Here is a 25,977-nt window from a genome sequence, read left to right as displayed (position 1 = left end):
TTGGGGTGATGGATGAGCAAGGATGGCAGATTTAGCTAGTTCATTCTTAGATGTTGTAAAAGAAATGTCGTGTTCAGTCGACCATGTTGATATTAATTTCTTTTTTTGGAATATAGGGTATTCGATAAATTATATAGAGGACCCAATATATTGGAAATGTTAGGAATGAACCTATGATAGAAATTTATCATTCCTAAAAACCTTTGCAATTGTTTCAATGTTGTTGGAGTTGGAAACTCCGAAATTGCGGTAATCCTGGACTGAGAAGGTCGGATTCCTTCGGCAGAAATTTGATGACTTAGAAAATTTAGAGAAGTTACACCAAATACACATTTCGAAGGTTGATTGTTCTAAATGTTTGTAATGCTCTTCCTCGCTTTCACTGGCAACGAGGATGTCGTCCAGGTAAACAAAGAGGAAATGCAGCCCAGAAAGCACTTCGTTAATAAATCTTTGGAAAGTTTGAGCTGCATTCCTCAGACCAAAAGGCATTCGAGTAAATTCGAATAAACCGAAAGGTGTTGTTATTGCGGTTTTGGGGATGTCTTCTTCTTCTATAGGTATCTGATGATAAGCCCTCACCAAGTCTATTTTTGAAAAAATTTTACATCCATGTAAATGGAGGTTAAAATCTTGAATATGTGGTAAGGGGTACCGGTCAGGGACTGTGACATTATTCAAGTGTCGGTAATCGCCACATGGTCGCCAATCGTCAGCGTCTTTTTTCGGAACCATGTGTAAAGCGGATGCCGTAGAGGAAGAAGAGGGCCTGCAAATTCTAATAGAAACCATGTACTCGAATTCTTTTTTGGCAATATTGTATTTTTGTGAATCTAATCTCCTGGGACGACAAAAAGGAAGGTGTAAATTTGTTATAATCTTGTGAGTGGTTGTGTGTTGAACAGGTGTTGAAAAATCTGGTGTAGATGTCAAGTTTGGGTATGAGTTGAGAAGTTTTGTATATGCAGTTTCAATAGAAAAGGGGGGTTGGTGTATTAGTATAGACAATAGAACCGATTGAAAATAATTTTGTTGTTGAATCAACTAATCGCTTGTTTTTAATATCAACTAAAAGATTGAATTTATGAAGGAAATCAGCGCCAATGATTGGGTTTTTAACATTGGCGATGGTAAAAATGAAAGGAAAATTCCTTCTTAGATTTAATGAAACTGTTAGTTGTTTTTTGCCGTAGGTTTTAATTGTTGTACCGTTGGCAGCGGAAAGCGAAGAGATGGTATCTTGTTTTCGATTTGAATAAAATTTAAAAGGTAATACAGAAACATCGGCTCCAGTGTCAATTAAAAAATTTAGATTATTTTGGTTGTCGAAAATGAAAAGACGCGAACTTGTAGGATTGATCGAAAATTGGGATTCCCATTTTGGCGAAATTTTGAATTTGGAAAAAGATGGTTTTCTATTGAAACTGGGTATTAGTTTTTTTGGTGGGACAAATTATTTGTTTTATTGTTGAACCATATTTTGTCCGCAATTGACAAAAGGTCAGCAACATCATTTTTGCCAGAAGATAACAAAGCAACTGACATCACCTTCGGAATTCTTTTTTGCCAAAACCTCAATAGCAATTCTCTGCTGACTACCTGTGAACCGCCGGCAGTAGTCAACATTGATCTATAAAATTCTGACGGCTTTTGATCACCCATTTGAGAATTTGACAGTAAGTCATCGAGACGTCTTTCTTCACTCAAAGAAAGTCTGTCAATCAAAATTTTTTTGAATGGCAAATACAAATTATCTACCGGGGGATTTTGAATAACGCCTAAAATTAATGTGATGACATCGTTTGGTAGATGAGTTAGAACTAAATGATATTTTGTTTTATCGTTTTGCAGCCGTGACAAAACGAATTGTGATTCAATAATCGTAAACCACACTGCTGGATTTGAAGTCCAAAAAGGCGGTAAAGTTAATTTCGTAGTAATGTCCATTCAAAATTGTCGCCGATGGTAGCATCCACCATTGTAAAAAATTATATTAATAATGAAAATAAAACTGTTGGATGTCAAATATGACAATTGATAAAGAATATAGAATGTAATTCGCTGCTTTTTTGTTTAAATTTTCTTAGTTAAGAAAGAATAACTAAAGCCTTACACAAACCGTCCTTCACAAATCCAAAGGAAAAATATAACGGGTCGCTAGTAGGGGCTGCAAAGCAGTTTTCTAACGCAGTAGTAGCAGCGAAGGGATTGGGACAACTTGATTGGGGCAACTGGTTGTTAATGGTCGGGTTATAGGGTTGGACTCAGGTTGGTTTTTGCTGCAGGTTCAAAAAACTTCGTTCAGGGTCACCAATAAAGAGTTGTAGTAATTTTAATAAATATTACAACGAATTTACAAAGATTTTAATAATAATAAGTTATAATTTCTATATGAAGGTGGGCAGTGTACGCTACAAAAACAATTAAAAAAATAAAAAATCATGCGTTAAAAACAAAATGAGATATTGCAGTAAAATAAGTTAAGTGTAAAAAAATTTTATCTGGTTTTCATCGCTTTGTAGATCGTAGCGGATATGTGCTGCGGAGCGACCGGTATTCATAAAAGTTCCTAGCGAACAAGTTGCTCGTGCCGAAATTGTATTAATTTAAACCTTGTTATAGACGGAAAATTACCTTTTACTAGGCACATCAGCATTAGAAAGCTTTTAGCGTATTGAAGGGTATATTTCCTTCTAGAACTTTACTCACGCAGGGTAAAACCGTATCGAAATAATGGAGCCGCAATATTCTATAATACTGGTGCCCATTATGTATATACATAATATAGAGGGTGTATATTTATAGAAGGCAAAGTTAAACTACATATGAATTTTTTTTCTTTTCATGACAACTTACACAAATACTCAGTACATTGATAACAATGCTTTTATAATGTTTCATAACATACAAATTTAAAGCTTAAAATTCAATTCACATTTCACTTTTCATATAATTCATTTTTCAATTTTTTAATACAATTTCCTACTTGCAAGTTTCAAAATTTCAAACCTAACCATATCTCTTTCTTCAATATACTGCGTACTTTGGCTGATACAAGAATTTTTCTTGTTTCGCATAACTTGCTTGTTGAGTTTTCATTTCATTTTTAACAACGACGTAGTTCAACCATTTTTAATTTGTAATGTGTTCTTTATAAATTTAAAGTTTATATGGTATTTGTAATATATTTCGGAATTATAAAATGTTTTTCAACATGATCTGTCAATCTTAAAAATATTTTTTGAAGAGCTGGATGTAACTTTTAACGAGTAAGTAATTAATATTAAAATTCATTCATTATTGTTAACTTTTGAATCGTTTAAGTTTGGATTAAAACAATATTGTAAAACAAATATTTTTCACTGTAGAGTCTCTAAAGATGCTTGTAAGGCGAAACTAGTCAGACGAATTATAAATAAAATTTATTCAACCAGTTAAAGTACATTGAAACTTTTCTTTTCTCTTGACCATTCATTTCTCCACTGGTAACATGGATTATATCAATTTTAAGTCATACATGATATATGGTTATATGAAACTATAACACAACAATTTTTATTGTATTAAAAAAAATACATAATTACTCGCATTCTATTTAAACTTAAGCAGGAGATTTTTTTCTTTAATCCCGTTAACACCTCGAACAATAAATTTATTTCCAGGATATGATTAAGGACTATTGAAACGACAATTATTTTTTCATACAATATGAAACATATGAACATATGAAAAAATAATTGTCGGTTCAATAGTCCTCAATCCTATCCTGGTAAAAAATTTATTGTTCGAGATTCTATTTAAAATACATCACTAACTTTTAATAATGTTTAGTACTTGAAATTAAAATGTTATTCATCATATTTCTATCAAGTTGAAGTGGTGATTATCTGAAACTTCATTTTATTTGATATCACTGAAAGTAGTTGAGGAAAGGTGTAAACATTTTTATCAAAACTTATCGATGTAGTGATGTTACGCTTATTTATTGTAATTTTCGCCCTTGCCACACTGGCACAATGCTAATTCAATACGAACATGTGGGATAATCGGGATACGATTGTGCATCTGTTCGAATGGATGTTTTTAGACGTCGCAGATGAATACGAGCGGTTTTTGCAACGTAAAGGTTCTGGGGGTGTACAGGTAGAAATAAAGAAACGTCGATGTGCAATAAATAAAAGTTATTTATTCTCTATTTAATTTTTTAGTTGTCTCCTGTAAGCGAAAATAGACCATGGTGGGAACGTAGTTAACCCATCAGTTACAATTTTGGTACAAGATCTGGTGGAGAATCTGAATTTGCAGATATGACTAAAAGATGTAACGCAGTTGGAGTTAGGTAACAAATCAAGTTTTAGCTTTATTATTAGTGTAATTGTGTTCTTTTTAGAATTTGTGTTGATGTTGTTTTGAATCACATGACAGGAAATTGGGATCATGTAACAGGAACTGCTGGAAATGGTGCAGATTCATCAACAAAATGTTACCCTGCTGTCCCATATGATTCGACCTATTTTAATTCTGATTGTGTCATTTATGCCAGGTTGATGCCAGATTATAATATCGCAGGATATAATAATATAACAAAATATATATATACAGGGTGTTTCGGTGACTCGGGGAACAAATGTAACCACATGTACTAGAGTGAAAATGATGACGATTCATGTAAAAAAAATTTGTAAAAGTAATCATATTGCAAAGATACAGGCCATCAAAGTTAGGAAATTTTAACACGTTTTTCTAAATATCTTAAACACTATTTATGGTAAAGCGTTGAAATTTGGTACAGTGTAAACTAATATCACGTAAAATCATTAGGCAATTTTTGAGTTGGAACTAAATTTACTATTAGAAACTGCAAAAATAAATGTAGGGTTATGATAGAATAAAAAAGTTCTGAGCAAACAAACTTTAGGAACAGCCTGTATAGCAATGTTCCCGAGGACCGAACCAACTAATAAATTGCCTAACGATTTTACATCACATTGATTTATACTGTACCAAATTTCAGCGCTTTACTGTAAATAGTGTTTAAGACATTTGGAAAAATGTGTTAAACTTTCCTAACTTTGATGGCCTGTATCTTTGAAATTTGAAGACTTTTACTAATTTTTTTTTTACATGAATCGTCATCATTTTCACTCGAGTATATGTGACTAAATTTGTTCCCGGAGTCACCGAAACATCCTGTATATACAATAATATGAATATACAGTATGTCCCCGGATCGAGTTACAAAGAGGAAAAAAAGTTTTGTTACTGATTTTTCAAACTTATCTCAGCATAAATAATGCGTCGGATATGTTCAAACTACTAAATCGCATGAATTTTATACTCTAACTATAAAAGCTAACTAATTATTCCAATTTTTATGTAAAAATTGGACTTTTTTCCAAATTGAAAATTGAAATTGAAGTTCAATTTATGATATGTAACGATAGAAACCATAAAACTTACAACTTATGTTGGTGAGATTAAGTCTTTTCATGCGATGTTAACCGTGAAAGAGAGAATTTATTTAGTACTGTGCTATGGTACTAGTGAATCATGTTTTCGTGTAGTTATACAAAAATTCCAGCAAAAATATCCGGACACAAGAATATTTCATGCGGGGCTCGCAAACTGATGAAAAAAAATGTGGAAACGGGTTCTGTATTATCCATAAAGAGGCAGACAAAGAAACTAAATGAAGAAGACGCTGCTTTTCAGATAGCTTTTCAACAAATGATATTGTTTCTTCCCAACATTGTTGTTAATGGAGCGATGTAAATCCAATTACCCTTAAATTTTATACGGTCAATGTACTTTCAGCAAGACAGTTGCCCAGCTTACCATTCACACATTGTGTCAAATGGTTAAATTTACAATTTCGTCAAAAATGGATTGAACGAAATGGTCCTATTTGGTGGCCAGCACGCAGTTCTGATTTTACAATTATGAATTTTTATTTTTGGGGATGATTGAAACAAATTGTTTACAGTGAACCATTATAAGATGATGCAGAACTATTAAAACTAAGAATAATTAAAGCGATAGAATCTCTACCACTGGCGGAAATTCGTACTTCTTATAAAGAATTTAGAACTCGTCTTCAAATGTGTGCCGAATTGGGAGGGAATTTGTTTGAATGAGGATTTGTTCACTTACAAATAAATAATATTTATTACTTACATAGTGTGTTATTACATAAATTCACATTTAAAATATTTTATTCAATTAGCCATATTTTAATTTGATTTGTCCTTATATTTTTCACTAACATAAGTTGTAACTTTTATGGTTTCTATGGTTACATATTGTAAATTGAACTTGAAAAATTTGAAATTTAGGAAAAGTATAATTTTTACATACAAATGGGGTTAATTAGTTAACTTCTATAGTTAGAATATAAAGTTCGTTTAGTGGTTTGAACATATCCGACGCATTATTTATGATGAGATAAGTTTGAAAAATCAATAATAAATTTTTTTTCCTCTTTGTAACTCGATCCGGGGACATACTGTATATTGTTTTTATATTAATTATAATTATTATTTTTTGTCTTAATTTTTTTCTTCACGCATTTGTTTCAATTTACAAAACCTTCTCTTGGCATAAAAATGAAATAATGTTATTCCAGACAAACAGAATCATTAATCTGTTTCTAGGAATTTCCGAAACATTTTTGTGTTGAACATATTAACATTATTATTCGCTTTTCTACAAATTATGTAAAAATTTTGTTCACTTAAAAACGGCAAACACATCTTTAATAAAAGATAATAAAAAAGATTTTATTAAATTCATTTAATTCATTCATTATAAAATATGATCAAAATTAAGCCTGACCAAATTAAGAGAAAAAATGAAACACACCAGTTAGCTGGTCACTCACTGCTAGTGAGGGTATGTGACTGCTAGTGACTAGTAATCTCGGTCCACGGTACTATACATTGAACTGTTATTTCATTTTTCTTAATTTTTGTCATAAATAATGAATAAATCGCAAATTTTTTAGTGTGGATTTACTTTACTATTAATCCCACATCATGGGAGTCACATTATGGTATAAGAATCGTTAAAAAATAAAACTATAAATTTCGTCATTTTTAATGCAATTTCTTGAAATTCTGGTCTGGGTTATCTCAGATATATTATCAAAGGTATTATATACGCTAGATGTTAACCGACAGTGCAGAGGGTTCCTTGGTATAGAACGATGCCGTTTGTATCATGATACTTCTTTACGCTTATTGTAAGGTTGAGACTGGGTCACGCGCTGTATATCGCGTGAAGTTTACAAAGTTTATTAAAGTTTAAAATAAATTTTCTTACTTTATATAAAAGATTTTCCTACGGTTTTTTCTTTTCTTCTAACTTTAATTTTAAATAATCCGTAATTTCCATAATTATGGTAACTCACAAAACTATAAATTTATTCTTATTTAAGAAAGTGAAATATAAACACAAATAAATTAGGATTGTATCCCGAGATCCTTCTGGTCGCGATGTTACCAGGATACTGAAGCGTTCCGGGATGCAGAAGAGCACTCTGGGTATCGGTACTGCACACGAATTTAACCAAATTGGGTAGAGGGGAAATCAACTCAATAAATCACCTCAGTAAATCAAAAAAGAATTTTTATTACACTTTATATATCAGAAAGTGTTCATTTTAAACTAATTAATTTTAATTTATTTCACAATAATATATGATTAAAACTCATTACATCTTGAAGAAAAGAGGGAAAGAAAGAGAAACTCTCAGTGGGAATGATAATTTAAAGTGAAAATTTTCCTTGAATTCGGGAAGATCTTCATCAAGCGTGTCTTTATTACATTCGACGGTTTATTTGAATTAATAAACGTATTACATAGAACGTAGAGGTTGCGAGAATTCAAGGAGTTTTGCAGTTCTCTTAAACGTTTATATATTGTTTAATTCAGACCACTTTTTCCTCTGTAAATATTCTATATTAAACGGTTAGAGACGTTTCGGGATCAACTCCCATCTTCAGTCAACAACTTTGTTACTCTTAATCACAATCATATCTACAAAAAACCACAACAAAACCATGAAAAACTCGGTGACAAATAAAGACTCCTTGGGAACAATGAAATAGTTATTTACGATACAAATGCGGAAAGGCTCGCTTTTCACATGAGCACGCTAGTTTGCAAAACGAACGACCGAAGGGAGTGAGTTCTGCATTTGCATGCGAATGCTGGAAAAATCCTTTGCGCATGAGTATTGTACAATATTTTTTGTAACGAATAAAACGTCCCTGTGTGACTATATGAGTTGCATGTGGGGTTTTTGACAGGAAACAATCAACCGAAATTCAAAACGTCAATATTGATTTTATTGATTGCAAATTGATTTTTATAGATTTTTTTAAATATTTTAAAACTGTGTTATCTGCACACGAATGTAGAAAACGTTCTTATTAACCTTTTCTTATAAACATGCACATTTGGTCATTAAATATTCCTGTTAGTTGCGGTAACAAAAAGCATTTGTGCGGGAAAACGCGTTTCCCGCACGTCCTCTCTGTGCGGGAAATAAGTATCTAGATGCTATGAGTACAAAAAATTTATTTTTTATTACAAGATCAGTGCAACATGTTTCGAGATTCAAAATCTCTTCATCAGGCACGACTAGAAACACAAAATTAAAGCAAGAAAATTGTTATACATAAATTTAATTTTGTTTAGTTACCGTCAATTATAGGCATTACTAAAATTTAAAGGCCTTAAGGGTAAGTTAGTTTAGTTAAAAATATTCTAAAACAAAGTAAAGACACGTGTTATGTTAAAGGAATCGAGAAAAATGGCCACTTACTTTTTATTGTTAAAAAAACTGGTTTTTATAGAAATTGAAATTAATTGAACTGCTTAAAATCTGAAAGGAGAAAATTTATTTAGTATAGTTGGAAAAATTAATTAAGAGTTGCATAAACTTACAGAAGAAATTTTTTATAAAATTATCGAAAAATTAAAGTTTTATTCTTAGGAGTCCATCTGCGACGTGAAGAAACTTGAGGTGGACTGAAGGAGATAAAATTTTGGGAAAAGTCCTGCGCCGGAAAAGTAAAATGGAAGTGGAGGGGGAGGTTAAATTTTAAATGAATTTTAAAAATTGATGGGTATTATTAAGCTCTGTTGTGTCATTTAGAAGTTTGTTATTGTGATTGTTTAAATAAATATGCAACTCTTCAAGAAGGTCCATTTCTCTCGATTTCCCCACATTTAAAAGTAATTTAACATTATTCATGTTTTTGTTCATTAATATGTTTCTAAACTGCAGATGAGGTTTTGCTTAGGTGTTCTTTAAAACGTTTTTTAAATGCTGCGTCCAGTCTGACCAATATAAATTTTATCGCAATCTGGACATTTGATTTCATAAATACCACTCAGCTCCTCTTTGTTAAATTGATGTTTATTGTTAAAAAGGTGTTTATGAATTTTGTTTTGAGAGACAAAGGCAGCGGCAAGGCCAAATTTCAACAAGTTATGTTTAACGGGGTTAACCCTAGAAGGTATACCAAAATAACACACTTGAAAACGTATACTTGGGGTCACCAGTTACCCCAGAAATTAATTTAGGAAAAATAAAATAAAATTTTTTAAACGTTTATTTAGTGAAGCCGATAGCAACTTTAAGTATTTCTCTTACAGTTTAGACAAATATCAGTACGGTGTTCGTTACATACATTGTTGGAACACATATAACATACAACTCTGCATTTTCGATCACGTGAACGAGGACATATACAGAGTTGAGTATATGTATTTGAGTTTTTTTGGCGCTGGACCAAGCTGTTCCTCTTCTGAAATATGTGTTAGTCCCAGTACTTCTCGTATTTCACTTTGCAGTTTACCGGATATCTTTTTGGAGAGCCTACTTTCCATCCAAGGTTTAGCTAGTTGCAGTCCAAGTGATTGCAAAAATTTATTTCGGGTAATTTTGCTAGCGTTACGCGACACATTATATAACACAAAGGCATTTATCGCGGCTTGATCAAGCATCCCATAGAAATATCTAAGTGGCCACCTTCTTGTTTTCCTGAATACGGTGTAGTTGTGAGCCATCTGATCGAATGTATCTACTCCACCTTTGGTGGAGTTGTAAAACTCAATAATTTCTGGTTTCTTCGAAACCTCGTTAACATTCTTGTCAGCGTGCATGGTCGAGATTAGTATGACAGATTGATTTCTTTTTGGTGTAAACGAAACCAACGTCAATTTGTCTGAGAAAGCAAATTCGGAAGTTAGTACGGGTTTATTCTTAGAAGGTAAAAAAGAAGGTGGTATTTCTCTTTTATTATGTCTTATTGTTCCCACGATTGTTAAATCTTTGCTGCTAAGCATTTCTTTGGCTAATGGAACAGACGTAAACCAGTTATCCATTGTAATGTTTCTATTTGTTCCATGAATAGATTTGGATAACTCCTTCACTAAATACATTGGAACAGATTCGTTGGTTGGATTGGTGTTTTTTCCAATGTATGGAATAGCACTTATCATGTAATATGTACGCGAATCACACATACATACAACCTTAATTCCGTATTTGTCAGGTTTAGATCCTATATATACACGAAACGGGCATTTGCCCCTAAAACCAAGTAGCTGCTCATCTATAGTTACGTAGCAGTGAGGAGAGTAACTCTTTGTACAATTTTCTATAAAATCCTCCCATATTTGCCTTATCGGTGAAAATTTGTCTTCACGATTTCTTTTTTCTTTATCGTCAAATCTTAGACAATTCAATAAGAATTTGAAACGTATTTCAGGCATAATGCATCTATATATTTGAGGTCCTTGTGAAGAAAACATTTGTTGTACAGATAGATGTGCATCTTTTCGAGCACCAGCTATGTACAAAAGGCCTAATAGGGCATTGATTTCTACATTATCTGTAGGATGTACGTATTTCGTACCTGGCTGGTATTTGACACCTTGTCTTTCTATTTCTTCATTTGTATGAGTTATAATTTCATTTAAAATTGTAGGTGTGAATAAAATAGCCCAAGCATCTATTTCTCTAATAACTACACGTGCATTCTTTATTCCAGGTACCTTTACCACGATGTTTCTTGAAGGCGTTCTGGTTTTTGCAGGTTCTCGCGAACTCCATGCAAAACCATTTTTGCCCTTCAAAATTCCATCACGTTGAAGTGGACGTTCTTCAAACTCATCATCTTCAGAAGAAGTGTCATCGATGTGTTCCGACAACTCTTCCACCTTGTCCTCGCCGTCACTTTCTGCAAAATTGTCATCCACATCGCTTTCTGATTCATTGTACCATTGTAGGACAGTTTTTTCAAAGTCCGGATCTAGAGCACTAACGGTTTTTTAGACATGTTTCACAAATATTCTATCACACGAAATTACAAATAGTATTATTTTACAATACGCAAACGTATCCTGGAGTCACTCACAACCCCAAATAATTTTTATTGAGAAAACGATAATCGGCAACGTAAGGTTCACTGCACGTGTTTATACTATTCACAGTCTACTAACCTTACCTAAACTATCAGCGCCACCAAGCGCGAAATAAGAATATAAGCGAAAAAATTCAATTCTATTGGGGTCACACGTAACCCCGGTATACCTTCTAGGGTTAACAATAGATGGGTGGTAATGGTAATGTGAGGATAGATTAATTTAGTAATTTGTGAGTTGTGTACTTTATAGTAAATGTTTTGTAAATCTTTTATAGAAAAACCATAATTGAGTCCTACTTTTAAAATCTTCTTTATTTCAAGGTTGAGGTTGTCATTGTTTAAAGGAACGTTATAAATTCTATTGAAAAAGAAGCGAAAACTGGCAAATTTATGTTGATCACAAGAATAGGAATTTTTTGGTATTACACAATCTGTGGTAGTGGGTTTTCTAAAAACATTGAAGTTGATAATATTTTCCTCGTTTCTAGAAGCCTCCAAACCTAGGAAATTAATTTTATAATTATTTTCTTTTTCGAGGGTAAATTCTAAATCATCCACGTATCTGGCATAGAAAGCAATATCCTTATTGAAAAAATGGTTGTTATCTGAAAATGGTTCTTTTTCAAATTCATTAACATAAATATCTGAAAGAATACCTGAAATAGGTGAGCCCATAGGCAAACCGTCTTTCATTTTGTAAAATTTATTGTTAAAGGTAAAAAAGTTCTGACCACATACAATCTCTAAAAGACCAATGAAACTATTAATTTCTAATATGTTTAATTTATTGATATCCTGTGAACTGATCAAGTATTTTTTGACGATAGATAATGTTTTATCGATTGGAACGTTAGAGTATAAATTTTTTATGTCGAAAGAAATTAGTTTACTAAGGTTTTTAATTTTGAAGTTCTTTAGTTTATTTATTAGATCCGTAGAATTTTTGATTGTGTGTGTGAAGTTGTTGTGAAAATGTTTATAAAAGAAGTTTTGGATTAGTTTAGAAATTTTATTGGTTGGAGTGTTATAATAATAATAATAATAATAACTATAAACTTTACTAGAATGGCATTTCACAAAATAACAATATAAATATAACTGGTTGGCAAGGGCGAAGTTAAGATAATCGTCTTCTCTTCGACTCAACCCTGCCATAAAAATAAACAAAATATAATAATAATAAAAAAAACAAAAAGAAAACAAAACTAAACTAGGTACAAAAAAAACTAATAATAATAGTAGCTCACCAATTAAAAATAAACGAAAGAAAAAAAAAATTTTTAGAAATAATAATATACTTGCATAAAAAGCAAAACCAAATCATCGCATTCCACGTGTCCCGCCCTGTATATGATCACACTGTTCTCCATATAAATATTTTTTGATCTTTACTTTAAACGCCGGCAAGCTCATTATCAAGCTCAATCATTTGCAATGATTGGGGTAAACTATTATAAAATGTCGGTAAGTTGTAAGAGAATGATCGCTCAAATAATGTAGTCACATGCAGCGGTGGTGTCACAATACCCTTGCTTCGAACATTTAAGCTATGGACATCAGTGCGGAATTTAATCTTATCATACAAATAAGATGGACATTTAAGCAACAGTAACTTATGAAAAAATGAAACCATATGGTATATACGACGATTAAACATATTCAGCCACCCAAGATCGATCAGCCTGTGTGAGATATTTCACCCTCGTCGAAGCCCGAAAATCATTCGGAGACATGAATTCTGAACACGCTGAATCCTTTGTGATGTTTTTAAGTTCAGACAACTATGATATACTGTATCACAAAAGTTAAAATGACTCAGCACTAAAGAATCGCAAAGCATAACCTTTGTGCTGCGATTTAAAATATTCCTCATGCTGTATATGAGCTTCAAAGCAGCAAATGAGATTTTTGTTTTGTTCAGGATGTGCTTTTCGAACCTAAGATTCGAGTCGAGCTGTAATCCTAAATTTCTAGCACACTCCTTAAAACCAATACATTCCCCACCAATGTTGATTTTAAAATTTTCTGCAATAGAGTCTCGTGCACTCCGCCTGCCAAAGAGCATAACCACTGAATTATTTGAATTTACCCGTAACGAGTGTTTAGTGGATACATCTATCAAATTATTGATGTCCTCACTCAATTTAACTTGAGCAGTGGCCATGTAGGCAGGAACGATAGATAAATTTGGGAATCATCCGCATAAAAATGTGACTCTAAATATTTCGAAACTGTCGACAGATTAGAGGTGTAGATACAAAATAGTAGAGGCCCCAAGATAGAACCCTGTGGCACTCCTGATTTCAAGCCTCGCAGTTCAGATCTCCGAACACCCAATTTAACGGCTTGTTGTCTGTCTGACACATAACTATCAATCATGCTTACAGCAGAATCATTGAACCCAATGAAGCATAAAATAGCTGATAACATTCTATGATTGACAGTATCAAAGGCCCTACTGTAGTCTAGCAAAACTAATCCAGTAAGCCTATTTTGATCCGCCGCAAACAATATGTCATCAACTATATGCGTTAATGCTGTATCGCAACTGTAGTTAGCACGAAATCCAGACTGTGTCCTAGGCAAAATATTATGCTTATCGACAAATTCCCGAATTTGGTCATTCATAATTTTTTCTAATACTTTAGACAAAACAGGTAAAATACTAATTGGTCGCAGGTCCGATATGTCATAGGATTTTTAATCTTTGGCAAAGGTGTTACCAAAGATTTCTTCCTACATTTTGGAAAGATTGACCTCGATAAGCATATATTAATAATATGTGTGACGTAAGGAATGATGAAGGGACAACAGTAATGTATCATCACAACTGAGAGTTCATCATATCCCACACAGCCAGATTTGATATTCAATAAATGGCCCGCTACAATATGCTCCGAGACAGGCACAAAACCAAACATTTCATTAAAGGTAGACTTTTTCGTAGTAGTATAAGCCTGAATTAAGTCTGGATCAGCGATCATTGAGTTTACTGCAGCTTGTAAAAAGTTATCATTAATAACTGCAACGTCATTCAAATGTTATGGAAGTACCCGCTCTTTTGATTTGATAACATTCAGATGCCTTAGTGATTTCCAGAGATCCCTAGAACTTTTATTTTTAAAAGATGATTCATAGTACGCCTTCTGCTCGGTCTTTATTGTGCAAGCAACATGTTTTCTAAAAGATTTGTATTCATTAAGTGCTAGATCAGTTTTAGACTTTTTGTATTTGCTGTAAAGACTATCTCTAAACTTAATCATGTCTCTAAGCAGGGGAGTAAGTCAGGGGACAGATTTTTTGCTAAGCCTCACCGTCTTTACAGGTACATGAGCATCGAATAATGCTAAAATTAAATGGTTAAAGTACCGTAATTTCACTTCAACATCATCAATTCCATACACAAGGTCAAACGGCTGCGATTGAAGATCTAACGTGAAAAAATTCAAGTTAAATGCAGAAAAATCTCTGTAAGTTCTCATCACCGGGCTCCTCCCCTCATCAGGAACACTAATGCAAAAATATATCAGTTCATGATCAGTAAGGTCATGAAGAGACTCAAGTGATAAAACAGAAACATTAACACAAGATGTAACCACAACATCGATAAGCGTCTCAGTAGCAGGTGTAATGCGAGTTGGTTCATTAACAAGCTGCAGCAAACCATAACCTTCAAGTATCTCTGAAAAACCAACTGCGTGACCATGATTGGGATTCATCAAATCAATATTAATATCTCCAGCACATATCAACTCATCACACTGTGGAATGAGCAAAGGTACAAAGTTTCATCAAACGTATCAAAAAATTCACTACAAGCCGAGCAAGGAGGCCTATACAATGCACCAATACAGTACCTGATATTTTTAAAAATGACTGAAATCCACAACTGTTCCAAATGCTCAAAACTGGGAACACCAAGTCCATGAAACTTATAATTAGTTTTAATGTATATACCAACACCACCGCCACGTTTGCTTGTAATTCTACGTTGGTGAATAAAATAATAATTTGGAACGTGACACGCTGTCAGCATAAAATCATCTGATATCCAAGTTTCAGATACTAATACAACATCAAAATTTTGTTCCAACACAAAGTCCGAAAATATAGAAAACCCCGACAGTAATGATCTGATATTCATATTGGCAAACTTAATCATAAGACAAGGCAGAACACTTTAGTAAAGCAATAAATATAACAAAGAGTAAACAGCAATAAAATGCACAATCTAAATGTACTAATTAAACTAATTAATTAAACTATTCAATTATGTAAGTACCAAGCAAGAACAAAAAAAAAATACGCTATGTTTGAGATCTAATATGAATTAACAATACGTTAAATAAAGAGTAGCATACAATCTACATGAAACAATATGAATCATAATGTATAAATAATATATCATAATATATAGGATAAAAGGTTGGTCAAACACTGACTCTTATAGTGGTCAATTATTATCAAAAAATTGAAAATCTATATGGAAAATTTAGATTTCCACTATAAGAGTCAGTGTTTGACCAACCTTTTATCCTCCAATTTTACAGATTGATTACTGCTTAAGTGTGTTCAATTACTTTTATTGTTAAAAATAAAAAAACATTTACACTTTTTATATTTTTTATTAGGCTTAACTATTTATAAAATTTAAAATCGGTTAAAAAACTCAGTGTTTGCCCTGTTTCTGTACTATAAATGACCAAAAGAAGAATCAGTAATTGACCGCATATTTAAACTGATTGTATCTTACTTTTAAAGTATAAAAGTTTTGGTCAAATACTAAACAATTTAAACGGAAAGATATAAATTTTAAAAATAGGTATTAGACATTTTTCCATTTTATTAATCAAATATAAATACTTGTGAGATTATACAACAACCAATTCGTCTAGTATTTGATCGTTTGGTCAAATACTAATTTTTAATTAAATTTAGAACTACTAGTTTGACCGCCTTTATTTTCACAAATAATTAATTAAAGCGGTAATTTTTTAATATAACCAATAGAAATAGTTATTTATGTACCAAGTCGGCAAAGTGATGCTTTATCGAACGAGTCTGAGTTTGCGAGTCGAGCGAGCGAAGCGAGCGAGGCGAGTAAACAAGCGAGTTCGATAAAGACACTTTGCTGACGTGTTGCATACAACATTTTATCGCCAACCGCAAAATTTAACGATATGAAGATGATATTCTAACTTACCAATATTATGACATGTGTCAAACGATTTGTTTTGTTAATATACCTCGGGAAAGTTACACTATGTATCAAAGGTCGGTAGTATAGTGTTTGTTCACCAATAAAAAATGATTTGTAGATAAAGTTTGTTTATTAAAAATACGAGAAACGTATTAATTAATGAATAATTAAATATGAACAACAACTTCGGGAACTGAACAGTCACAGACTGTGTCATCTTCTTCTACTAAACTTACTGGTTGTAAGTATCTTCCCAGTTTTCCCCAACCATGAGATTTAGAAGTTTTTTCATATTAGCAACCATTTCTTTTGAAATTGGGTGAGATAGAGGAAGATTAAATAATTAAATTATTTTTAAATATGAATTGTTTTTCCAACATATCCTGGAAGCTTTCTATGTGGCGTTTCCCTTACGCCGTCAAGTGTCAAGGTCCACTGATGGCAGTGTAAAATGGTTTAACCAGCCATTATCACACTTGAGGTCTAGGTACAACCTGCTTTGTGAATTGCATAGTCGAATTGCATAAAACAAATAACTTACTTCATTTACGAAACACTACAAGAGCTATCTATCGGAAAGCTATATCCGAAGCGAAAATTAACGCGACTAGCTCTTTTATCGAAAATTCAAGTAACAAATCTTGTGCCGCATGGAAACTGATTTATGCTCAGCGGAGGGACAGAGAGAGTCAGTGCTTGGATCTGAATCCAGATGAAGTAAATAATTATTTTGTGAACATGCCTGTAACTATTGTTCGAAACTTAACTGGAGTACGAAATGATCATACCAGTGTTTGCACTATTCCGAGTAATTTTAATATGTTTAGCTTGCAGGCAGTAACACACAATGAGGTTCGCGAAATTTTTCGCGGCCTAAAAAATAGTCCATCTAGAGATATCTTCGGCCTGTCAGTTAACTTCATAAAAAATAACATAAGCTTATATGTTCTTCCTTTATGTAAATTAATTAATACTGCATTTAAGGAGGAAATATTCCCTGACAGCCTGAAGAAAGCCTCTGTGCCGGTGTTTAAAAGTGGTAGCAAGAGCGAGGTCACTAATTATAGACCGATTAGCATCCTTCCCGTGTTCTCCAAGGTGTATGAGCGAGCGATCTATAATCGAATAATGTCTCACGTAAAAAAATATAATATATTGTATGATAATCAATTTGGATTTCAGGGGAGTAAATGTGCAATAATAAAGTTAACGAATGTTTGCATGGATACTTTCGAGAATGGCGAGTATTGTATTTCTTTGTTCTTGGACCTGTCTCGTGCCTTTGACTGTGTATCGCATACTATTCTAATACATAAATTAATAAATATATATCACTTTGATGATCTTTCTATCAGTCTCATTCACTCATATCTAAACGGGAGGACGCAGGTGACAAGAGTTAATAACTCTACATCTGACTCCTTGCCGATAGTGAGAGGGGTACCACAAGGATCAATCTTGGGCCCTCTCTTATTTATGTTGTTCTTCAATGATTTTGCTTATTACATAAAAGCAGGTCTTGATAACTGTGATTGCATCCTATATGCTGATGATGCTACAGTCTTAATAAGAGATAGAAATCGGGATGATACTGCTAGTGGGGCTGAGTTGGCTCTGTCGAGGGCGCGGGACTGGTGCCTTGCGAACGAGCTTTGTCTTAATGAAAATAAAACTGTCACACTTCCGTTCACATTGAGGCAGATTGACGCTCCTTGTCCCGATGTAACCAAGTTTTTGGGCCTCTCATCGCCGCTCCTGCGTTGCGTTTTCACGAACATAGTGTGGAGATGGGCAAACAGGTTAACCGTAATATATTTCTCCTAAGGCGGCTTGCAGTAACTGTTACGCCAAAAGCAGTAAAAAGTGCTTATTTTGCATTTGTTCATTCCATACTGTCTTACTCTATACTAGCATGGGGAGCAGCCCCTGAAGCTGCTCACATGTTCGGGCTGCAGCGCAGGGCGATAAGAATAGTAGGGTTTAGGTTATCGTGATGATTGCAGAAATGCTTTTATTGCGCAGTCTATACTCACCATTCCATCTCTGTACATCCTTCGCTGCGTGGGATACATCTTGGAGAGCATGAACTCCTTAAGGATGCAGGGTGATATTCACCCGTATGAAACGCGTGGGAGAGAAGACCTCTACCGAGACTTTGCGCGGTTATGCAAGACACAATCAGGTCCTATATACATGGGACAAAAATTGTATAATCACGTGCCACATAGTGTGAGAGCTCTTCCAGCGGACGAGTTGCTTGGGAAGTTAAAAACATTCTTGCTAAAGACGGGATTCTATTCTATACGCGAATTTCTTGAGACCTCCGTAGACCTATTTAGTGCTTGAGATTCATTTTCTCTTTTTTTGTATACTGCAATTTTGTGGTTTGTAGGGTCGTTTTATTATATTCTAATTAATTAATTGATATTTTGTTGTACTACTGATTGACGAGTGTAAAGAGTGTAAGTTTCTTATTAGCACAATAAAGAGAACAACAATCTGAAGATTAGGGATCATAAGCTGGGCAGCGGACTTTCCATTGAAATAATGTTTATATGGAATATGGAGCCTTATCTATCATTTTCAAAGAATCGTTTTTTAAATTTTATCGCTTTATGTATTTAAAGATAATGAGGAATTTTTAAGCGGGAATGTCGTTTCGAAAAATTCATGAATGAAATGGTCAGTAAACTCACGTCACTACAGTAACTAACAAGGGAAGTATCAGAACTGTCCGTCACCGATTTTGTTGATATTTTTACAGCGATAGTATGGCCAAAAATAAGGTTCACGTATTTTTTTATACGTGCTAATAAAGCCCCTGGGGCGAGTTATGAGGTTTGGAAATCGGGGCGAAATATATATATTCGCTTATAGGCTGGAAACGAAAACAGCTATCGAAATGTGGTAAATGTAAACTGATATTTATTTTCAAAGAGCTTTCCATTGATATATCACACATATATCTGAGGGCTTCAGGGGGTAAACTATAAGTAAACCCCTAGTTTTTTGGAATATTTTAAAAACTACCCTGTCGATTTTGGCGATATTATGTATGCTTATAGTACGTTTAAAAATATTAATGACGTGTTTTTTCTTATTTGCCTCTGACCATCCCCTGCAAAGTTACGGGGTACGATAGATAACCCCTTTCCTTAAGAATAATGTGATAAACTGTTACACTTTTAAACAATATTTTGAAAAAAACCATTAATTAGATGTAAATTAAGATTTAGGCAGTAAAATAAACCCTATACGACATTAAGGGTTAACTACCCTAACCACCCCAAAAATAATTTTTTTTTCCGGAAAATTGTTTGTCGATTTTAGTGCAATTTACCACGATGATTTTTTTATACGTTAGGTAGTACTATTGTAAGAAGTTACAAGGGTTAGAAGTTTGGGGTAGAAAATATATTCTCGCTAATAACTTTCATACTCCTACAGAAAAAGCTTTTTTATTCTTATTCTATTTAAATAACACAAAAGTTAGAATAATTATAGAAATATTTATTAATAATGAGTTATAAAGCAACTGAAAAAAAATGGTTAAGTATCACAAATTGTATTCTACATTGTTAGTTTAGTTTTTTTTAATTTATTTTTATTTAAAAGGGGTTTTAGGGGTTAAAATTTTAGGGGTTAAAACCGTGGAAAGCGTGGTCCAGCTGGTGTCATCGACAACACATAGCTACACAATTCAACCCATCATATCTGGAAATGGAAAGCTACTTTCTCCTCTTTTCATTGTTTTAAAAGAATCCTCTGGTACGTTTGGACCGAGGGTAATAAATACAATGTTCAAAGCAGATAACATATTCGTTTTAGCATCAAAGTCTGGTAAACTGACTTCTGCTCATATGAAAAATTGGCTACAAAATGTCTATTTCCCAAACACCGGACCCAAATCATTACTATTACTAGATTCTTGTAGACAACAGGTCAAATTCAACCCCTGGATGTATTTGGTTTTAGAATATGGGAAAATTTCATTATAAGATTTTCTGATCAAGTTATTCTCTACCAGTACGATGTCAATTTGCATCAGTGAGATAATATTTTAAAATTGCAATCCTTAACGCATAACCAGTTGTCTTTCCCACGATTTATTAATGTTTTTAAATACGCCCGGTTTGTATCTGGATATACAGCCTGATTCAAAGTAAGCGCCTTATTTTTTTTTAGCCACACTATGGGTACTACTTTCAAAATATTTGGCAGTAATATGTTTTAGGACATTCTCTACACGATGGTGATATCACATTTTCAATTGGACGAATTCTTTCAAAATGGCGACTGTCAACTTTTTTTTTTAAATGGAATGCCAAAATTTTTTTTTATTATTGAGATCCTAAAAACATTCTTTATACGAATAGTATTTTGTTTTTCTTAAAAATTCATTTCTTTCCCCATCAAAAAGTACACATTTTAATCTAGTAGCGCATGAATGTTTTACACTCGATGTTATTTTTGTCCAAATATCAAGTAGCGCTAGACACAAAAGAAACAATCAAACTTTATTTTGTAATAAACATCTACTCATTTATTTATTTGGACAAAAATAACATCGAGTGTAAAACATTCATGCGCTACTAGATTAAAATGTTAGGGTGCTTTTTGATGGGGAAAGAAATGAATTTTTAAGAAAAACAAAATACTATCGTAAAAAGAATGTTTTTAGGATCTCAATAATAAAAAAAAATTTTGGCATTCCATTTAAAAAAAAAGTTGACAGTCCAATTGAAAATGTGATATCACCATCGTGTAGAGAATGTCCTAAAACATATTACTGCCAAATATTTTGCAAGTACTACCCATAGTGTGGCTAAAAAAAAATAAGGCACTTACTCTGAATCAGGCTCTATAGAGGAAAGACCAGTACAGTTTGAAAATCCCGGGGAGGTTTGCTTTTCCAATGAAAAATCTACGTCCCCTATCTGTGGAGATATAGCTGTTATAACTTGTGCATGGTGTAAACAATCGTTGTGTTTAAAACATTTTTTCCATGATTTTCATTATTGCCAACAATAATATACACATCACGGGTGCCAGAGCCAGTTTTCATAGTTTGTTCGTGTCTCTGTCGTTCTCGCCTGAATGAACTTAAAAGGGAATCCATTTTTTTTTTGCTTCGCCTGCTTCACAATTAAGATTTTTATCAATTTTATTCCAGGCGTCCATTTTTTTAATTTTATTTTTATATTCGTTTTCAACCGGATTCCACAGGCATTCATTACTGCGGTACTCATTAATGAGTTCCAGAGCCTTAGAATTACTCCATTCCATTTTAAACTATCAGCAACTCTACTATGAACTGAAATAAAGAATTCGGCCAATCGCCACAAAACCACGTACACATTAAAACAAATTCGAACGACTTTTATGGCAAATATCCTTTGATGTTTACCAGTTTACCGCCTCGCAAGCGAACTGCAACGAATGTGAACAAACACTTTCAAACGCGTTCGTTGATACGTACACATCAACCGAAAGAATTCGTTCTCGACCGTTCATTCGCCTTCGTTCGCTGTATGTGTACGCGCCTTAACGTATAAAAAAATCATCGTGGGAAATTGCACCAAAAACGACAAAATTTTCGCAAAAAAAAAATATTTTTGGGGTGGTTAGGGTAGTTAACCCCAGCCACCCCTTAATGTCATATAGGGTTTACTTTACTGCGTAAATCTTAATTTACAACTAATTTATGGTTTTCTTCAAAATATTGTTCAAAAGTGTTACAGTTTATCACATTATTCTTAAGGAAAGGGGTTATCTATCATACCCCGTAATTTTGCAGGGGATGGTCAGAGGCAAATAAGAAAAAACACGTCATTAATATTTTTAAACGTACTATAAGGACACATAATATCGCCAAAATCGACAGGGTAGTTTTTAAAATATTCCAAAAAACTAGGGGTAGTTTACCACCTGAAGCCCTCAGATATATGTGTGATATATCAATGGAAAGCTCTTTGATAATGAATATCAGTTTACATTTACCACATTTCGATAGCTATTTTCGTTCTCAGAATATAAGCGAATATATATATTTCGCCCCGATTTCCAACCCTTATAACTCGTCCCAGGGGCTTTATTAGCACGTATACAAAAATACGTAAAGCTTATTTTTGGCCATACTATCGCTGTACCAAATTTCAACAAAATCGGTGAGGGACAGTTCTGATACTTCCCTTGTAAGTGGCATTTAATATTTTATCTACAACTATTGAATTATCTATTCGTTATACATTTGATTTTTGACGGGTAATGACACCCATTACTCATGACTGACAAAGTGTTGAATAATGAAGCCATTATTCCACAGTTCTGACACGGCCTACTAATCAAAAAAATAAAATATTAACAGAAATGACAGCTTTCTTATATTGAGGTTATGTCTGAAATGTCTATCAAGTTTTTTTTTTCCTTTTTTTGATTTTTTTTTTCAAAATTAAATAGTTGTAGATAAAGTATAGTATTCAACTTGCGTATAATGGATGTTACCCACTCAGATTACTTCGTCTTCATGGGTGACAGCCGCCATTATACGCTTGTTGAATAATATACTATTCCTCGCCTACTATAATTAAAATTTTGAATATTAATCTTTAATATTTTAGAATTAAAAAATAACGCTTATTTTCCCCAAATACACCATGCGTGCATTACATCATTGGAAAGCTAAAAATATGCTCTTTTCAGTAACACCATAATTTACTATAGTTTGTATTTAAAAAACTACAACTTTGTCTTGTATCTCAAAAATCATCAAATATTTTTAAAATTTTTCAACGGCAGTATATTCTACTTAAAAAATGTCTTAAGAACGTATCAACTCCATTTCTCTAATTTCAAAAATAAACGAAATATGAGCATTTTTAAAAATCATCAAAATTTGACTTTTTGGCTATAACTTAAAAACAAAAGAAGATAGAGGTTTGGTGTTTGCGGGATTGGGTCAGTCTCGAAAAAAGAGACCGGGACATGGCACCTACTTTTTTCGTATCTCTTATAGTTTCTGAGATAGCCTATAATAACACCCAAATTTGCACACCTTGTACACAAGTTCATGGGTTGCAGTTTATTCCATAGATTCTCTGGCATTTACTTTTTTTAAAGACCGCGAAGACATTTATTACATCGACACAATATCCGTCTAAATTTTGTTTTCAGATCAGGTAAAGAATTCGTCTAAATTTTTACCTTTTATAAAACCACTTAAAGAAATCCGTTTTATTCTGTTGCCCCACAATTGTAACAACAATCATTGGATATTAATTATATTAGATTTAAGACATAATAGAAAAATAACTTTTTCCTTGCTTTTTTATTAAACTTCCTCGATACCGGTTTCGACTAAACAGTCATCCTCAGCCGAATCTACATATATGTTAAAAAATATTTTACATAAAAAACTTATTTCTATAATTAATACACTTATGGTCAAATAAATCTAATTATGAAACATTGAGAACACCATCATCATTATGAAATAAATCATGCATAAAAATTTTAGTGAATGGAAGGTATATTAGCTTTCTCAAAAAATATATCAAAGAATCAAATCCAAAGAAGAGGGATTCAAAATCCAAAATGGGGTTATGTTATGTTGTGTGAGAGAAGTAAAATTAAAACCAATTACGTGATGAAGTAAAAAGATAAAAACACTTTAATAAACAGATGTTAACAGATTAAAAATGAAAACTTAAACCAAACGGACATGACATGATAACAAAACGATAAGACGATGACATATGAAATTGGTGAAGAAAATACGGAAGACGGAGGATGGAGTATGCGCGATAAAAATAAAACTGACATGCATATCAGATAGCGGGAATATATAAAATTGTGTATATTTATAAATTTTGGAGTAACGTTCTCCAAAATTGATAGCTGCTGATTACAGAGCTTATCTGAGTTCCATTCAGGCAGATGTGTTGGGGAAACCAAAGAAGATATGGTCGTTTGTTAATGGCAAAAGAGGTTCCTCATCTGGCATGCCAGCCTCAATGACTTCCTTTGATGGAACCATAGTTGACTCATGTTCTGCGATCTCTTGTGCTTTCTCGGATTACTTCTCGTCTGTTTTTGTAGATGGCACAATCGACAGCTCAGTGATTGCCCATGGCTCTGGGGTTTTGCCGTGGTTTTCCGCTAATGCAATTCATAACGTTCTGTTGCATCTTGACCAGTCGTTTAGTCCTGGCCCGGATGGTATTCCATCTTTATTCTTAAAAGAGTTTGCTACTGAGCAGTCAATGCCACTGTTTCGTATTTTTTCGAAGTCCTTACTTGAAGGTGTTTTCCCAAGTATGTGGAAAACGGCTTTCGTTATTCCAATATTTAAATCCGGTGTTAAACAGTTGGTATCCAATTACCGTCCTATTTCTATCCTTTCAGCTATCCCCAAGGTATTTGAAAAAATTGTCCACGAATATCTTAGTCTGTCTATTTCTCACTCTATAATCAATGAACAACATGGTTTTCTGTCTGGGCGATCGGTGGAGTCTAATCTGTTGTCTTATGTAAACTTTATTCATTCTGCTTTAAACGAGGATATTCAGATTGACACAATCTACACCGATTACTCCAAAGCCTTCGACAAAATCGATCATACTATTCTTGTACAGAAACTTTTCTCCTTTGATATTCCAGATGGTCTTGTTCACTGGATTATGTCGTATTTATCTAACCGAAGTCAAGCAGTTAGGATTGGTAGCTTTATATCTGGCTACAAACCTATCACATCCGGTGTGTCTCAGGGCAGTCATCTTGGACCCTTACTATTCGTAATGTACATAAATGATATTTCTTCGTGTTTATATTTTCTAAGTTTCTACTCTATGCCGACGATAATAAAATATTCACAAGGATCGGGTCTAATCTGGACTGCCTTAGACTACAGGAGGATCTTGACCGCCTGCATGAGTACTGTCGCCTCAACAAACTGCACCTAAATTATGACAAATGCCAAAAAATTACATTTACTAGGAAACGTTATCCTCTTAACTTTCCTTACAACTTTAACGGTGCTGCTATCCCGCCCACTTATAAAGTAAACATCTTAGCATCATATTGGATTCCAAGTTGCGATTTCATCAGTAAGGTCAGTAAGAATTTCACTTCAATTTTTTGTGTATAAAAACCCTTTATTTGGCATTTGTCAACAGTGTGCTTTGTTATGGTTCCGTAATATGGAACCCCATGTATGCGGTGTATCGTGGTCGTATTGAAGCTATTCAGCGACGCTTTGTACGTTATTTGGCACATAAATTTCATCTTCCTTACTGCGATTACGATAGGCGTTGCGTGGTCTTCAACTTGTTGTCACTGCAGCAG

General features: G+C 33.4%; 1 protein-coding gene, 1 long non-coding RNA gene and 1 pseudogene across 2 annotated transcripts; 1 reads left to right on the top strand and 2 right to left on the bottom strand.

Annotated features, from left to right (window-relative positions):
- LOC139431895 (ras-like protein 1) overlaps nucleotides 1-7,515 on the bottom strand; it is a 67,133-nt pseudogene extending 59,618 nt beyond the window's left edge.
- On the top strand, nucleotides 3,947-6,173 carry LOC139432214 (uncharacterized). Its single transcript, XR_011642080.1, has 3 exons — nucleotides 3,947-4,143; nucleotides 4,209-4,339; nucleotides 4,391-6,173. It is a non-coding gene; the product is annotated as an uncharacterized lncRNA (long non-coding RNA).
- Nucleotides 7,516-9,735: 2,220 nt separating the features above from the next.
- Nucleotides 9,736-25,409, bottom strand: LOC111429299 (piggyBac transposable element-derived protein 4-like). The gene is made up of 2 exons (XM_071200404.1): nucleotides 25,378-25,409; nucleotides 9,736-11,329 (listed from the first exon to the last, which is right to left on the bottom strand). Exons 1-2 carry the CDS (start codon nucleotides 25,407-25,409, stop codon nucleotides 9,736-9,738), a joined length of 1,626 nt encoding a protein of 541 aa, XP_071056505.1.
- Between the last annotated feature and the right edge of the window lie 568 nt (nucleotides 25,410-25,977).

Source organism: Onthophagus taurus, chromosome 11 (genome assembly GCF_036711975.1).
Source record: "Onthophagus taurus isolate NC chromosome 11, IU_Otau_3.0, whole genome shotgun sequence".
Classification (NCBI taxonomy): domain Eukaryota; kingdom Metazoa; phylum Arthropoda; class Insecta; order Coleoptera; family Scarabaeidae; genus Onthophagus; species Onthophagus taurus.
Note: the sequence above shows the minus strand (reverse complement) of the source record. Positions and strands in the feature narration are given on the sequence as shown.

Excerpts from the sequence above, each read along its gene's own strand:
- LOC111429299 (XM_071200404.1), bottom strand. The coding sequence starts at position 25,409 with ATGACTGCCCTGAGACACACCGGATGTGATAG. Across the intron at positions 11,330-25,377 it reads AGACACACCGGATGTGATAG|TGCTCTAGATCCGGACTTTG; the intron begins GTTTGTAGCCAG and ends AAAAACCGTTAG.